At 43.4% G+C, this 15,883-nt stretch overlaps 1 protein-coding gene across 1 annotated transcript in view; it reads right to left on the reverse strand.

Moving 5' to 3' along the window:
* The window catches only part of LOC124544672 (cadherin-23), a 401,035-nt gene that overhangs the window by 170,972 nt on the left and 214,180 nt on the right, over nt 1-15,883 (reverse strand). Inside the window, exon 3 of the mRNA XM_047123296.1 lies at nt 901-1,211. Coding sequence (XP_046979252.1) covers nt 901-1,211 — 311 coding nt within the window. The remainder of the gene's footprint in view (nt 1-900; nt 1,212-15,883) is intronic.

Below are 15,883 nucleotides of genomic sequence, written 5' to 3' on the forward strand. Positions count from 1 at the left end.
ATAAATGTGGACAATTAATAGACATCAGTGAGATTAGACTTATGGACCATGACACTGCTTAAGTAGAACATTAGCTGCGTAGGAACTAATTGTCTGCTTGCACTGCTACGCTAAAATCACGTTAATTACATTCGAAGACAAAAAAAGGCGTGATGCACGTTTACAAGCGAACAAATGTTGACAATTTCAGAAAAATTGGATGATTTATTCAAGAGAAAGACCTTCACAAACTGAGCAATTCAATAAATTGCTGGGACACCTCTGGCATTATGAATGCAGTTATTCGAATTGGCATTGATTGATATAGTTGTTAGATGTCCTCCTGACAGATATCGTGCCAAATTCTATCCAACTGGCGTGTTAGATCGTCAAAATTCGGAGCTGGTTGGAGGGTCCTGCCCATAATACTTCAAACGCTCTCCACTGGGGAGAAATCCGGAAGCACTGCTGGCCAAGGTAACGTTTAGCAAGCACGAAGACAAACGGTAGAAACTCTCACAGTGTGCGGGCGCGACTCATCACCACAAGTTTACTGGAGGGTTATTCTGGTACCAGTGTTATCCTTGTCCTCCCCTCCACGCCCCTCTCCTTCCATATTGCATTTACGAATGGAGTGTAGGAAGATTGATATCGATAAGCCTCCGCAGGAGCTATATTTTGTCTGATTTTTCAGTCGTTGCCATTTCGCGAGATATACGTAGGAGAAAGTACTGTTGGGACTTACTCCATCGGAATATCATTAGCAAACCCTTCTATCACGCACAACGCCTCTTGCAGCGCCTGCTACACTACTGTACTTACGGATACAGATTTTATTGGTTGATGCCGTCCTTAAACAACAGAGTTCTTACTGACCGATCAGCCAATAAATGAGGGCAGTTTGCACATACAGGAACGCACCTGTAATACTGATGATGACTTCAATGAGGTCCTGCTTCTCGCGGTCCAGCGGTTTGGCGAGTGTGACGACGCCGCTCTCGCGGTCTACGGTGAAGTGCGTGCCGCTGATGCTGTAGTGGACGGCGGTGCCCTCTGGGTCGCTTCCCCGCAGCTGGTACACCGGCGCGTCGACCAACGTGTCTTCACGTAGCGCGAAGCGCGCCATGTCGCCCCCTGGCACGAACTGCGGGGCGCGGTTCAGCTGTCCCTCCGTAGATGGCAGCACCAGTAATGCCATCAATGCAGCCAGCGGCACGCGCGGTGACATCCTGCTAACAAATGACACGCGACGTTCACAACACCTCCAGACACAAACAGAGCACGTAGGAATTCAGTATGGAAGTCACAGACAACAATGACTGCGTGGGCGGAATTATAATGTTAGGTTTACGACACCAACATGTGCACGTTCATAACAGAATCCATATCACAGCATCTAATAAAATACGGTAGTTGGAAGGACAAAAAACAGTTGCAATGATTTATCTCAATATTAAATGCTTGTTACATTCGTTTAAAATTTCGTTTCCATAGTTTTTTTAGACACAACGACTGTTGTAATTGACTGACAGAATATTAAAGGTGTCTTTTCTTTTCTATAAAATTCGCTTCCATAAGACGGCATAACTTTACAAACGTTCTAAGAGGCAATGTTGGTATATTATCTTTGAAAACTGGACTGAATCGCATCAGTTTGTGTTAGTCGACCACAATATTATTGCACCTGGGTGTGAGGGTGCTTCTGTCGGCTTGCAGTAAGTCTGCGGTTAATCGGAGTTGAATGCATAATTGATCTGAAAGCACTGACTGTGCGATTTGTTTTCCTTAGTCTCCACTATACTTGTTTGCTGTAACGATGCCGAGTGTTTCCGGTAACAGTCAAGCGGAATACCATCGTGGTTGAGTAGCAGTGTGATATTCTCTTAACAGATATTCTGTAAAATTAATGTATCTCTGGTGCGTGACGATAATCCGTTCATCATAAGAATCCTGATGTAAATAAACACAAACGCGATGATTGATCAGAAGCCGTACCCTGGTGTTGTTACGCTCGTGGAAGTAATTCCTAATGTATTAACAGCCATCAATGTTTTGCTTAATCACGCTTTCGCTACGTAGTTTTTATTTCAAAAATCGTGTACAGTCACAGCCTCTGCAGCGTGTGCTGTGATTGTCGCGCTGTTAATGTGCAGTATGAAAACGCTGAGGCTGCTTTCTGTTCCTTAATGAAACTCGCGAATGGGACACGGTTAAAAAGTGCTGAGAAATAGGCTGTTCTTAATGTTTTTCATAAATTTATGGAGATAATCGGCTTTGAAGTTTTGCCAGCATTGTATTTACTGCAGCTAATCAACACACATTTCAATCGATAAATAATTTTATCAGTGGAGGACACGAGTTGTTTGAATATAATTTCCATTGTAATGATTCTATACATATTTCATAGACAGCTGTGTTATATATTATTTGCGTAAAAAATATAGTTCTTTAAATTTACCCTAATATGTTGCATTTATTTAATTTTGTAGGAAAAATAATTAAGTTCAAATGGTTCTGAGCACTATAGGACATAACATCTGAGGTCATCAGTCCCCTAGGACTTAGAACTACTTAAACCTAACTAACGTAAGGACATCACACACATCCATGCCCAAAGCAGGATTCGAACCTGCGACCGTAGCAGTCGCGCGGTTCCAGATTGTAGCGCCTAGAACCGCTCGGCCACTCAGGCCGGAAATAAATAAGTACTTCAGTAATGACGTAAGGTTTAAAGAAATCAGCAACAAGTATAACGTAAGTATCATCAATTAATCTAAAAATTTAAGGTATTACGTGAAAAACACTGTTGTAATAATGTAAAACTATTAAAATGACAATGACGTATACAAAATGTAAGTTAAATAAAAACTAAATATATCCGGGGCTATTTTGCTTCTAAAACGAAAATGACTATAACATACCCCAGAATAAGTATAAACGGATTTTTGTTCTTGGTGCAGAAACCGAGATATCAAAGTTTATTCATGCGTGAGCCGTTCAGAATCGGTTTTCAGAGCGAGTGGCGCGCCGGGTCCCCTCACTCCGCCGTTTGCTCTTCGCGTTTGCACGCTTCACTTTATTACTCAGTTACTAATACTAAGAAAATCAGTGAAACACATCCCAGTATTTTCCCTTGGAAATATAAGTATTCAGTATTAACACCGATCAAACACATTTTTCATTAAAAAAGAAGTATGCTCGGCAGGAACGGCTGTAGACCTCTTTTTTTTTTATTTCGTGAAAATATGTCAGCAATTTTTTCTTTAAAAATTATTTTCATAAAATAGAAATTGAGAGAGTTTGTTTAAAAAATACGCCTAACGAATGTGTAAGTTTCTCGAAATAATTTTTTGATCTTTACTATTAATACGTTCGTAAAAGGCCATTCGCTGAGAAGATCTAGCCAGTTATCGAGAGCGCCTTTTTCTTCTCAAAAATAGTCTACGTGTCTCAAAAAACAATTAGTATTTTTTTAACTTTTTAAACAAGTATTTTTTTGATTTACCGCAGTCTATACCTAAATTAAACAGCAACTATGGGAACGTGAGTGTTAACGTGTTTTAGAGAAACCTATTTTTAAGGGTTTTCTCCATGTGTTTCTAAACCCAAGAAAGAAGTCGATAGTTATAAAAGGCAGTCGACAAATCTTTGTGAGCCAAACAAATTTATCATCTAACGTTTTTCTATCGGAGCTACAATGATTTACTTATTTAAGAAAATCTTTTTTTGCAATTTTTCGATTTTTTCATGACCATGTTCGCCATTTAGATGGAGTTTCAAGAAAAAGAAACTCTATTTAAAAATTAACTTATTATACGCTCATATTTCTTATTTTCAGATAATAATATTTGCAATCACTTGTCCAAAACGCTTGGACTGAGTGGAAACATGGAGGGTCGTTCCACACCAAACCTCCAAAGCCGCCCATACAACTGCCAGAAACGCGCTCGTTTGTTCTTGACTTCCTATAGATGAGACTATGGTGAATTCGTAGCGACACTCAGAAGCCTTGACCACCATACGCAAAGTAACCAGATCGAAATAACTAGGGCTCCTGCATGTGCGGTAATTCTGCTCTGCTGCAAATCACCGTATAGTAAACAGTCATGGAGTTCTTGCAGAGACTCAAATGGGAGGTCCTCAGCCATTCTCTATATACTTCAGACTAGTCTGCCTGCGATTATGCTGTTTTGGTATGATCACTAAAGGGCAACGCATGCTCTGCAGCCTGCTAACACACTGGCTACAAGGTTGGTAAGCATTCTTGTGCTACGCCGTTCAGTTTCTCCAACAGCGCGATTTACGTCCTCGATGGGATACAGTTCGGGGGTGGGGGCGGGGTGGGGGGGGGGGGAGGGGGGGTGTTAACCTTAAAAATAAAGTCAAAGCCGAATGAACCTCTGAAACGTCGCAGATCGGGAAGGAGTACTGTGTCACAATAATGTTGACCGGTGACTGCACCGTGTTCAAAGATTTGAAGGTGAGTAGTCCCACGCATCAGTTAGGCCTCCCTACAGTGTAACACGTGAATCATTAAAACTACCATGTTCGACAATATTTCTGGAAGCATTACGTACTGCTTGCTCTAGCCATATGAGGGTACATGTAGAGTAACCACTTAGACAGAATCTGCTCTTATCGGAGAAGAGCACGCGACACGCGTCCTGTTAAATGTTCTGTTGCACGCGTTGTTTGACGTCGTACTTTTCTTCTCTTTCGCACAATATAGCGGTCGTTTCCTGCTGTAGTTGATTGTGGTCGACCACCTTATCTTTTTCGGGAAACATGCTTTTGGTTCTGAATGCTCCCCATACTCGTGAAACGTTGCTGTGAGCAATACCAAAGTCGTAGGCTACGCCTATGGGTCCCGGGGTCCCGGGTTCGATTCCCGGCTGGGTCGTCGATTTTCTCCTCCCAGGGACTGGGTGTTTGTGTTCTCCTCAAGATTTCATTATCATTCGGGAAGATGGCGAGACTGGACAGTGAAAAGATTGGGAATTTGTATGGGCTCTGACAACGACGCCATTGAGTGCTAGACAAACCAAAACCATCATCGTCATCATCGTGGGCTACACACCTCAAGTTTCGTTCTTCTTGCAGTTTCCCAATGATTCTTCCCCGTGTGAAGTAATCCAGGTATCTCTGGGCCTTGTAATGAAGAAGAGCACAACAGTGCACTGTAACTGTTCGTTGCTTTTAGAGATTGGTCGTTCACAAACTAACGTGTACAAAGGAACGGTTCACCAACATGAACGGAACTAGCAAGGAACAAATTCTATGGAACGGTCCTTCATAGTTCGCTTCGGTCGCGGCTTCCTGCTTATAGTTCCCGGGAGCGGGAAACGGTCTGTCTCGTTCCCGCAACGGCACGTCGGCCGGTCACGTTCCAGCCTCGGTCCCTTTCCCGTCTGTCTCGGCCTCCTTCGGCCAGACTCGTCCTTCTTCGCGTGGCCACTCGTCGCAGTTCCACTGCCGACTGCTCATAGTTAGTTTGGTATCGAGTGGTTCGTTTCGTTCGCCTCGCATGCCCGTTCTACATCTCATTCAAATCTTTTTTGAACTTTAAAATTTTGGTTCTTTTCGTATTCTATTCAGGGTTCACGACTGGTAATTAAAATGTATTTTAGAATTACGTAAATTACATAAAAATTAAGTGGTATGTAATACATACATCTTTTCAGGCAACAGAACGGCGTATCAGCTTACTTCACTATTACGATAAACAGCAGAAGAAATATTTGTAAAAAGGCAAGATTCCTTGTTATTAGACAGGCAAAGGACGTCGGCACGGCACACACGAGTGGCCATTTTCCGTCCTTTTTTGATCCAAGGTAAAAGAACATGTTCATTGTTATTTAAGGCAGACCGACTTACAACCGAATGAAGCCTGTGCTTCGTAATCGAGTGTCTGGTATCACATTTTGTAAAGAGAACATGATAACTCCTACAATTTTATTTCAGTGGTACAGGGCGGCGCACGAAAAATCGACCCCGAGTACTAGACTGCTTATTGTCGCTTACCAATCGTCATCTATTGTTTCGAAGTTGTTTGCATTAGCTTATTTGTTGTTTCTTCACTGCCTAATTATCATACGTTTATTTATTCCGCTCGTAGCGGTCAACAAATCGTGCATAATTGGCGAGCAGTCCGTACAAGGGGCCGGTTTCTCGTGCGCCATCTTATATTATTTCACTGCGATCAGCCACATTACGCTACAGTTGGCTAAACGAGATGTTTTGCAGAATCACAAGTGTGGTGAGAATTCTGTTATGAATAAAAGCTCTGTATTCCAGGGGGGAGGCAAGTGCCCCCTCTTGGCGCCTTCCATCTTTAGTCACCTTTGCTACTAATTTTAATTTTTTCATAAGAACCATATACCAAGCACGATGGACAGTGAACGAGTAAAAATGAACGGTTCCCAAAAAAGAACGATAACCAGTGAACTAGTTCCCAAGGATGAACGACTTTGCCCATCTCTAATCGCTTCAACTGCCTTGTGTTATGGGGTCAACCCCATTTGACGCTATAATCATGATGAGCTCGTGCCATCTGACTTCCTAGTTTCTGTGAACGACTGGGACACCACTGGCAACGTGATCCCGCACTTTCATTCATTTCCACCGATAGTTAGTGTGTTCCGTTACTTCCTTTATGTGGTGCTACAGAAGAATGCTGAAGATTAGATGGGTAGATCACATAACTAATGAGGAAGTATTGAATAGGATTGGGGAGAAGAGAAGTTTGTGGCACAACTTGACCAGAAGAAGGGATCGGTTGGTAGGACATGTTCTGAGGCATCAAGGGATCACCAATTTAGTGTTGGAGGGCAGCGTGGGGGGTAAAAATCGTAGAGGGAGACCAAGAGATGAATACACTAAGCAGATTCAGAAGGATGTAGGTTGCAGTAGGTACTGGGAGATGAAAAAGCTTGCACAGGATAGAGTAGCATGGAGAGCTGCATCAAACCAGTCTCAGGACTGAAGACCACAACAACAACAACAATGAGGTCCTTAAGCTTTATAGAGCAGTGTATTTGTGTAACTCGGATATTCTGTGGCCAACAGGGGTAAACGAGAGCGCACTGCGCTCATCCAGAGCGTGGTGACCGCGGTAATTCATTGCGGACGCTGAATTCGTTCCTCACACCAAGCGGTTGGCCGCGCCGGCTGGCCCTGGAGATGGAACCGTGGCGGCGTGACGCAACGGCTCGCTGCTTTCCCTGGAGCAGCAAGCGAGCTGCTCTGGTCTGCAGTGTGTCAAGGACGACTCGGATCTAGCCTGGCCGGCGGGGCGTTGGCGAACACACGTTCGTATCGCTGTGAGTGCGAAAAACCAGAGGCAGCTAGCTCACTCATACGCTACGAACCGTCCGCCGCCGGAGGGGTGCCTAGAAAATGCCCTGTACGCAAGCGCAGCGCGAATAGCAAAGTCCCAGCGGCATTGTTCAACCGTCTCACTTTTAGTGTAGGAAGTGGCCAAATGTTGATAAAACAGGCCATAGCTTGCATTGCTAGAACTTGAACTGCAAGAACTAATTTTTTAATTTGTGGTAAGTTCGTATGGGACTAAACTGCTTGGGTCATCGGTCCCTAAGTTTACACACTACTTAATCTAACTTACGCTATGGACAACACACACACCCATGCCCGAGGGAGGACTCAAACCTCCTACGGGGGGGGGGGGGGGGGAGGGGGGGGGAAGGAGAGTCGCGCGGACCGTGACAAGGCGCCCCAGACCTCGCGGCTACCCCGCGAGGCTGAACTGCAAGACTTACTAACTGAACGAGACCCGCTTCACTTACTCTTGACTTTCACTGGTTTTCTGAGAACATTCCAAATCACTCGAGAATATCGTGAAAATGAACACTCGAAGAAAATCGTAAAAATGTTAGTATTTCGCGCTCAAACGTCCTCTCGAATGCTCCAAAATATTCTTAAATCCACTTGAGTATTCTACAGAACTCCGACTTGAAGTACTTTGGCAGTTTACTAAAAAGGAGAGCACTTCCTAACGTTCTGCAAAATTATGATTATTAGGTCACGAACCGGCTTTCGGCTTTGCAGGACAGGTGACAAGTGAACGTCGCAGAGGCAGATAAACATTCTATGCGACTTACACGGGTATTATTTGTGTAGAAGATACAAAAATTAGAGCGTGTTGACGTAGGAAAATGCTTATTCTTTCTCACGTATAAATAATTACAGCAATTAAAAACGGGGTAAACCAAGTTTTTATCAGTTGTATTTAAAACCCGATGAGAGATAAGATGAATTTGCAGTTTGAACTTACGACTCGTAAATAAAACTTGATGTAACAAAAGGGAAAACGAAAACTGACTCTGATCATTTAGTACTAGGCTGGCATTCTGTGTAATGTGTTTGTTAATTTCCAGTATTCCTGTAGAGTCGTCTTTCTGCTTTTCTTAACAGCAAACTTCACATTCTGCATTAAATGAATGCTAAAAGGTAATAAGCAAGGATTGAATCTTTCTTCCTTAATATCAGACTTCTCTCACGTGCACCTCTACTAGCGTGATGATCTGTTGGCTGTATCGAAGTGACAGTCTCTACGGGAAGCGTTCAGTACTCCGTTGTTGGGATTCACGGCAACGTTGCTAGGCAGCGGACTCTCCTAGGGCGTCGACGGCTACAGTTGCGATGCAATCCTAAGTCCGGAAATTTGAAATCGTGGCGCCCGCAGCGATGAGGAGGTGCGACAGCGACAGTGGTAAGTTTTATGAGCATTTTCAAAGTGCGATCCTCTATACCGACAAATGATGTCAACACCAATTAATTGCGAACAGTTGTCAAGACTTATGAACTAACTTCTGAGATATATACTAGGCACTTCGTGAAAACCATCTTAGAATTTCGTTGTGTCTGCAAAACAAAATTGTGTGATTACCCTGGACTTGGACCTGTCGTTGTCAAGTAAGTGATTTGTCAAGCATTGTTCCAAGATATTTCACTGACTTGTTCCACTGAAATGTTGGACTTTCTGGAAGGCTGATCTCTGGCGCCTGCTCGCTACCGAGGCCTCACTCTTCATGACATTTTCTCCAGCGCTTGACAGGTGCTTTGAAACGAAGGGAGATTAGAGTATAACATCTCATCGACTGTAGAAACGGAGTACAGGCTCGGATTACGAATGGGAAAGAAAATCAGGGTCACGTGCACGATCCGATTCCAGCCGTCTGCTTTGGCCCATGACAACCAGTATGACATCTTTAGTTTACGTTGCGGAGGATGTAAGTTGCCTTTATTAAATTTTATCTGTGGTTGTATTACTTTCTAGTGTAATTTATGATGTTTCGAAACTACGCTATTTATCTGAAATATGTCGTGATGTACGTGGGTGCGGTTCGGGTGGAACTTTAGAGCATAGCTTAAATTGGTGATAGGAAAACTAGTAGCGCTTTTATTTTGTTTCTTATTAGAAATGTTCGGCTTTTTTTTTTTTTTTTTTTTTTGTATTTTGCATGATTTCCGAGGGTAAGGATAGGCATCAACTTACGAGCACATGTGAAATTACTGCGAGTGAATGTATTAGTAATTATCAAAATGTTCAAATGTGTGTGAAATCTTATGGGACTTAACTGCTGAGGTTATGAGTCCCTAAGCTTACACACTACTTAACCTAAATTATCATAAGGGCAAACACGCACACCCATGCCCGATGGAGGACTCGAACCTCCGCCGGGACCAGCCGAGTAATTATCAATGTCATGTTGTTCCCTGCAGTTATTTGGCTTTTTTTTATGTGTCAAGTTGTCTGAGGATGAGGTTGCTGAAAAGGCCGTGAGTGAAATCAGCAGTAATGTTATTGGCAATTCTGGTTGTTACCCATAATTGGCTGCTTGTTTCGGAAGTGTCTTCGTTGAGGCATTGCGTGCATTGTTCTTTTAGGCGTTGTTCAAAAATGGTTCAAATGGCTCTGAGCACTATGGGAATTAACATCTGAGGTCATCAGTCCCCTAGAACTTAGAACTACTTAAACCTAACTAACGTAAGGACATCACACACATCCATGCCCGAGGCAGGATTCGAACCTGCGACGTAGCGGTCGCGCGGTTCCAGACTGAAGCGCCTAGAACCGCTCGGCCACAATGGCCGGCTTTAGGGGTTGTGTTGTTGTTACTGGTGGCACACTCTTGTGATCGATGTGTTTTTCTGTGATGTGGTTTTTACTAATGACGTAGTTGAATCAGAGTGAGTCGTTTGTAGTGCGATTCCAGTTTTCTTTCCATATATATTTCCTTGCAGTTCACTCCATTGAGATTTCTGGTGTTATTTCGTGTGTGTGTTGTTGTTTTGGGGAGGGGGTCTGGTATCTCCGTCTTTGTTTGATCTGTATAGGTGAAGTGGATTATTCGAGTCCAATTATGTATTTTCTGTATATTTCTGTTCCGCTTATTCTAGACGAATTAAGAGTCCTGTTTTTCGGTTATGCCGTTGCTTTGGAATGATCTCGGCTTTACCAACGTTTTTTAGTTCGTTCCCACCCAAACCCTCCTCACTCCTGCGGTTGTTCCTGAATTTCATGTCATTAGCTGACTGAAATACCATGCGTGTTTTATACCTACGTTTTTCTACATAAAGGTCTGTCTTATATTAGGCTTGTTATTAATGTTACCTTTGGTTGTCTTAGTATCTCAGGTAAGCGATCGCTTTTATTTGAAATATGACGTCATTGGTCAAAGCAGGCGAGTAGAATCGGAACTTACTCTATTTCCGGAAATCGGCAGTTCCTTTTCAGGGGAATCACTCTGGAATTTGCCTGTAGCGATTAAGCGAAATCATAAAAACCTAAATATGAATGGCCCGACATGCATCTTGTAGTGGACATTGAGGTGCTGCGGCCATTTGCTTCTGGTGATGACTGCCATATGATCGATGTAGATGATTCTCAATATACATGGCATCTTCGGTATGTAGGTCCGACTTGCGCACAGAGTGCAGTACCCGACCAAGCATTGGCCTTTGTGGTAAGATGGCCCTTATTGTTTGCTGGGTTGAAGTTGCGTCACGGACGATCACGTAGGATTTCAATAACTTAACGTGTGAAGGGGAAAAGCAGAACACGAAGAGCTTACATAGAAACGCCTTTTGCCAGACGCCGTCAAAGGCAAGCGATACATCTAAGAAGATTTCTCTGCAGAACTCCTTACTTTTGCAGGCCAGTGTTGCTTTTTCAACAACCCAAAACAGTTCACTTATAATGCTCGCAGAGTCAAGTCCAGTGAAGTAGGTTCTACATGTTAGTCATTAAAATGTATAGAAACTGAGGTGACCTTACTCATGTCTTTACTAGAATACTCTCAGAAGGCAGAGTAAGGAGTGATGCAAAGAAAGTTGTGCTCAAGGACGCGAGTGTTCCGTCCCCGTGGCTTGCAATTTCGGCACGCCTATTCTGCTATTCAGCAAACGTCCGCAACGCAGAACAATGTGCGGTGGAGATGCTGAGAAGATAGCGAGTACATAATGATGGTATACATGGATATTGCACGCTGAGTTCCACAACACTAGTGAATGTCTATGACAATCCCGCTCCAAGAAAGAAGCCAGAGGGGATGAAATTTATTAGTAAAGGAAATAAATTACTTACATAGGTCTGTGATCATAATGAACTTTCTTGAATGATGCCGTCTAGATCTTTCAAGTGCGTCGCTAATGCGCAGCCGCTACCACCGTAAGACTTCCACCAAGTTTGTTGTGAACTACCTCCTGATTTGACCTATATAAAATTTATTTGAATTTTTCCAGTTTATTTTGTAATTTCTTGAGCCACTGTATTTGTGGCGTTTTCTTTTTCAATTTTATGACATGACCCATTACCCAAGTTATCTCTGATTTGAAAGACTATGCCGATGCCAACTTTTTGAAGGTTATAGGCACTGCTTTCGGGACGAGGGTCATTGAATGTTAACGCCGCAAAGCTCCTATTTTTCATATATATCCCCAGTCGCGTACCTTCTCTGTACTTGATTTTCTTGTCCATCCTGATAATGCGACTACTGCGTATTCGTTTGCGCTATCTGTTACCTGAAGTTCTTTCGGAATTTTATCCTCATTCAGTGGTAACTTAATGGTTTGAGGGAACCGTACTTACACCTTATGGGATGACAAGTTATTGCATTTATTATCACACTGGTGGTCGTCAGTCTTCTGTGTATATCTAACGAATGCCTCCCATCATTGATAGACGATGTACGCGGTATTATTCGTAAAAATGGAACTTAGCTGTACATTTTCCTCTCTGAAGATTACAAAGGCAAATCAATAATGTCTGATGGTTGTCGTTATCCATTCAAACGTCCAATTCTTGCCTAAATGCGGACGTTATCGCACAGAAACTAAAACTATCGTCGGCAAGAACTGCAGATAGATTTCGGCTATGACAGAATTTCATGAGTTCCCTTTGCAATGCCGCCTGGAATTAGTTTCTCCCAGTACACGTATTACCTTATTTGCACTCATATAGTCGGTTTTCTTGTCTGACAGTCAGTTCTAGGGCCGCATTGTATAGTTTTCACCACTTCCAAAACGTCCGTGACACACCGCATACACGTCGGTTCTTACACAGAGAATATTTCTTCAAAATGTTCGTTAAATGCTCATGATATGAAGGTGGAGTTCATAACACAGAATAACGTCATTCCTAAAGATTCGTGGGAACCAGTTTCTTTCTGTTCCTGTGTTACTATAATCCTTTTTTTTTTTCATGATCAGTACTTGAGATACAAGGACGTGATATGGCCCAGTATTCTTGTACAACCAACACCGCGAGATAGTAGCTGAGCGATTGTCACCTAACGTATATTCGAATCGTCCACTACTTATCTTATTCATTTCCAGACTGCATTTTCTTGAACAGGTCATTCAAGAACAGTGGATTAGAGCTTAAGATACCATCAGGATCGATGTCACTAGGGTCAGAGTGCAAGGCTGGAATGATAGAAGATGGCGAATGTTGTCGGCTGTGACTTTGTCCAGTTAATCATGGGAAAGGAAGCCGCTCTGAACCTGGCTCAAGACGGACCAAGGGTCATTCGAAGCTCACCCCTTCCACATAGAAGTCACATGTCTTAAACATAGCACTATCTCACTCCGTGCGTGATTCAGAGAGCAGTAACAATCACTTTTCATTTACTAGGCGAGAGAACGTATCAGGTTGTCGTCGAATTTCTGGCTATTGACAAGCAAGTTTCCGTCAGCTAGGTATGAGTTAAGAACATTTAAGAAGGGAACAACGCGTGAGCAACAGTTAACGTAAATGAAAAGAAGGCGTGGAATTGTAACTTGATTTTGTTGCGTTATCTGAATGCATGGCTGCGGTCGTGTGTGGATATCGATTCAAGAATAGGTCGCACAGGTATTCTATACGTGGTCTCTTTTCTTGATAAACCAGGCTTTTCTAGAAATCTCCCAACAAACCGAAGTCGACGATTCACTTTCCCTACTACCGAGTTCGTTCCATTTCATATCGCTTTGCAACGTTAGACCTAGACATTCTATCGACAGCACTGTCTCAAGCTGCACACTAATAATGCTGTATCCGAAAACTGAGGGCATTGTGTTTGCTACTAGTCTACATTAACTTACATTTTTCTACATGTAGAGCAAGTTGTCATCCATTATACCAAATAAAAGTTTGTCTTAAGTCATTTTGTATCCTCGCATAGTCACTTTACGACGACACTTTCCCATAAACTAGAACATCAAATGCACATGTGTCCTGTTCTTAACAGGACAGAGAAAATTTATGAAAACAGCGTAGAAAAGGACAAATGCAGATGGTAGTAAATGAAACATTGTGATCTCATTTTTTGTTTAACCGCGCACATTTCCTCACATAAGATGTTCAAAACGTCCACCGTCGGTTGCTACGCATTTTTCAGCTCCTGCAGACAGCTACTGTGTTGCTGATCTGAGCTCATTCGCACGATCCTTTACTTAAGCACACGAATTTCAAATACGAGCGAGAAATTCCTCCTTTGTGTCCACTCTGCGCTTGTCGACTTCGCTCACAAGAAATGACTCCTCGGCGACCGATCCGAGGCGCAGTATGTATTGCGTCACTGGCCGTACGGAATGTGTGGGAAATCCGTCGTGCTGAAAGTACAAACAACGTGTTGCCAATGAAATGTCCTCGAGGTATTCCGGTAAAACATTTTGAAGAAAATCAAGATATCGTACTTCATTAAGAAAGTAATTTAAAACATCCGGACCGATGAGTTGGTCATCAATAAAATCGCACCACACGTTCACCGAGAAACGTTGTTGAAAATTTATTTCGACATTATTGTGCAGATTTTCATCTGCCCACGCGTGAGAATAACGCGTGCCATTGATGCCGCTGCGGACATATGTTGATTCATCAGCGCACAGAATACGTGGAATACAGCATTCATTGGCAATGATCCAGTGAAAGAATTCCTTTCGTTTAGCATCATCTCCTACATGCAGTTGTTGCACACATTGCTGATGATACGCATGCAGACGCTGCTCACGTACTGTGCGCATCACTCGTGTTTATCTAATACCAAGCTGTGCTGCAGTTCTCCCAGAGCTGGTAGCTGGTCTACGTTCTACCATTTTAAGAATGTTGGTAATTTCATTATGACGGCCTTGCCGCAGTGGTAACACCGGTTCCCGTCAGATCACCGAAGTTAAGCGCTGTCGGGCTGGACTAACACTTGGATGGGTGACCATCCGGTCTGCCGAGCGCTGTTGGCAAGCGGGGTGCACTCAGACCTTGTGAGGCAAACTGAGGAGCTACTTGATTGCGAAGTAGCGGCTCCGGTCTTGGAAACTGACATACGGCCGGGAGAGCGGTGTGCTGACCACATGCACCTCCATATCCGCATCCAGTGACGACTGTGGGCTGAGCATGACACGGCGGCCGGTTAGTACCATTGGGTCTTCATGGCCTGTTCGGGAGGAGTTTAGTTTTTAGTTTAGGTAACTTCATTATGATGTCGTTGGACGGGATGTGCAGGTGCAACGTGTACGCTGGGAAGCATTCCGCGCTCACCCAATCTGCTATCCGGAACTCTGAGAAGTCGTCATTCGTATTCGCAAACAGCGGCTCTGGAATTCCCACGCAAAACCCGTAGACAAACATCTTGTCACCACACTCCGCATGTGTGGACACCTTTGGCACTTTCACTTCACCGACGGGTGCTATTTTGAATGTACAGGTAACAACACTGTAGTACACAGGTGCAACCGCTGTAGTAGTGCGGCGTGAGCTAAACAACGTGTACACTTGCAGCACTCGTCGTCCTACGCTGCCCGAGTGAAGCGCGCGTTGAAATGGTCAGTAAAAACAACACTACGTCGTTTAATGTCGCTTTGGTTGTATCCGCGTGTTAGTGCTAGAGGAAAAGAATATGCGACTGACGCCAGTGATGTTCGACCGAATATAGATATGATACTGCGTGAAGAGTTTGACAGAGCACTGAAAGACCTGAGTCGAAACAAGGCCCCCGGAGTAGACAACATTCCATCAGAACTACTGATGGCCTTGGGAGAGCCAGTCATGACAAAACTCTACCATCTGGTGAGCAAGATGTACGAGACAGGCGAAATACCCTCAGACTTCAAGAAGAATATAATAATTCCAATCCCAAAGAAAACAGGTGTTGACAGATGTGAAAATTACCGAACTATCAGTTTAATAAGTCACAGCTGCAAAATACTAACACGAATTCTTTACAGACGAATGGAAAAACTAGTCGAAGCCAACCTTGGGGAAGATCAGTTTGGATTCCGTAGAAACACTGGAACACGTGAGGCAATACTGACCTTACGACTTATCTTAGAAGGAAGATTAAGGAAAGGCAAACCTACGTTTCTAGCATTTGTAGACTTAGAGAAAGCTTTTGACAATGTTGACTGGAAT

Source organism: Schistocerca americana, chromosome 8 (genome assembly GCF_021461395.2).
Source record: "Schistocerca americana isolate TAMUIC-IGC-003095 chromosome 8, iqSchAmer2.1, whole genome shotgun sequence".
Taxonomy (NCBI): Eukaryota; Metazoa; Arthropoda; class Insecta; order Orthoptera; family Acrididae; genus Schistocerca; species Schistocerca americana.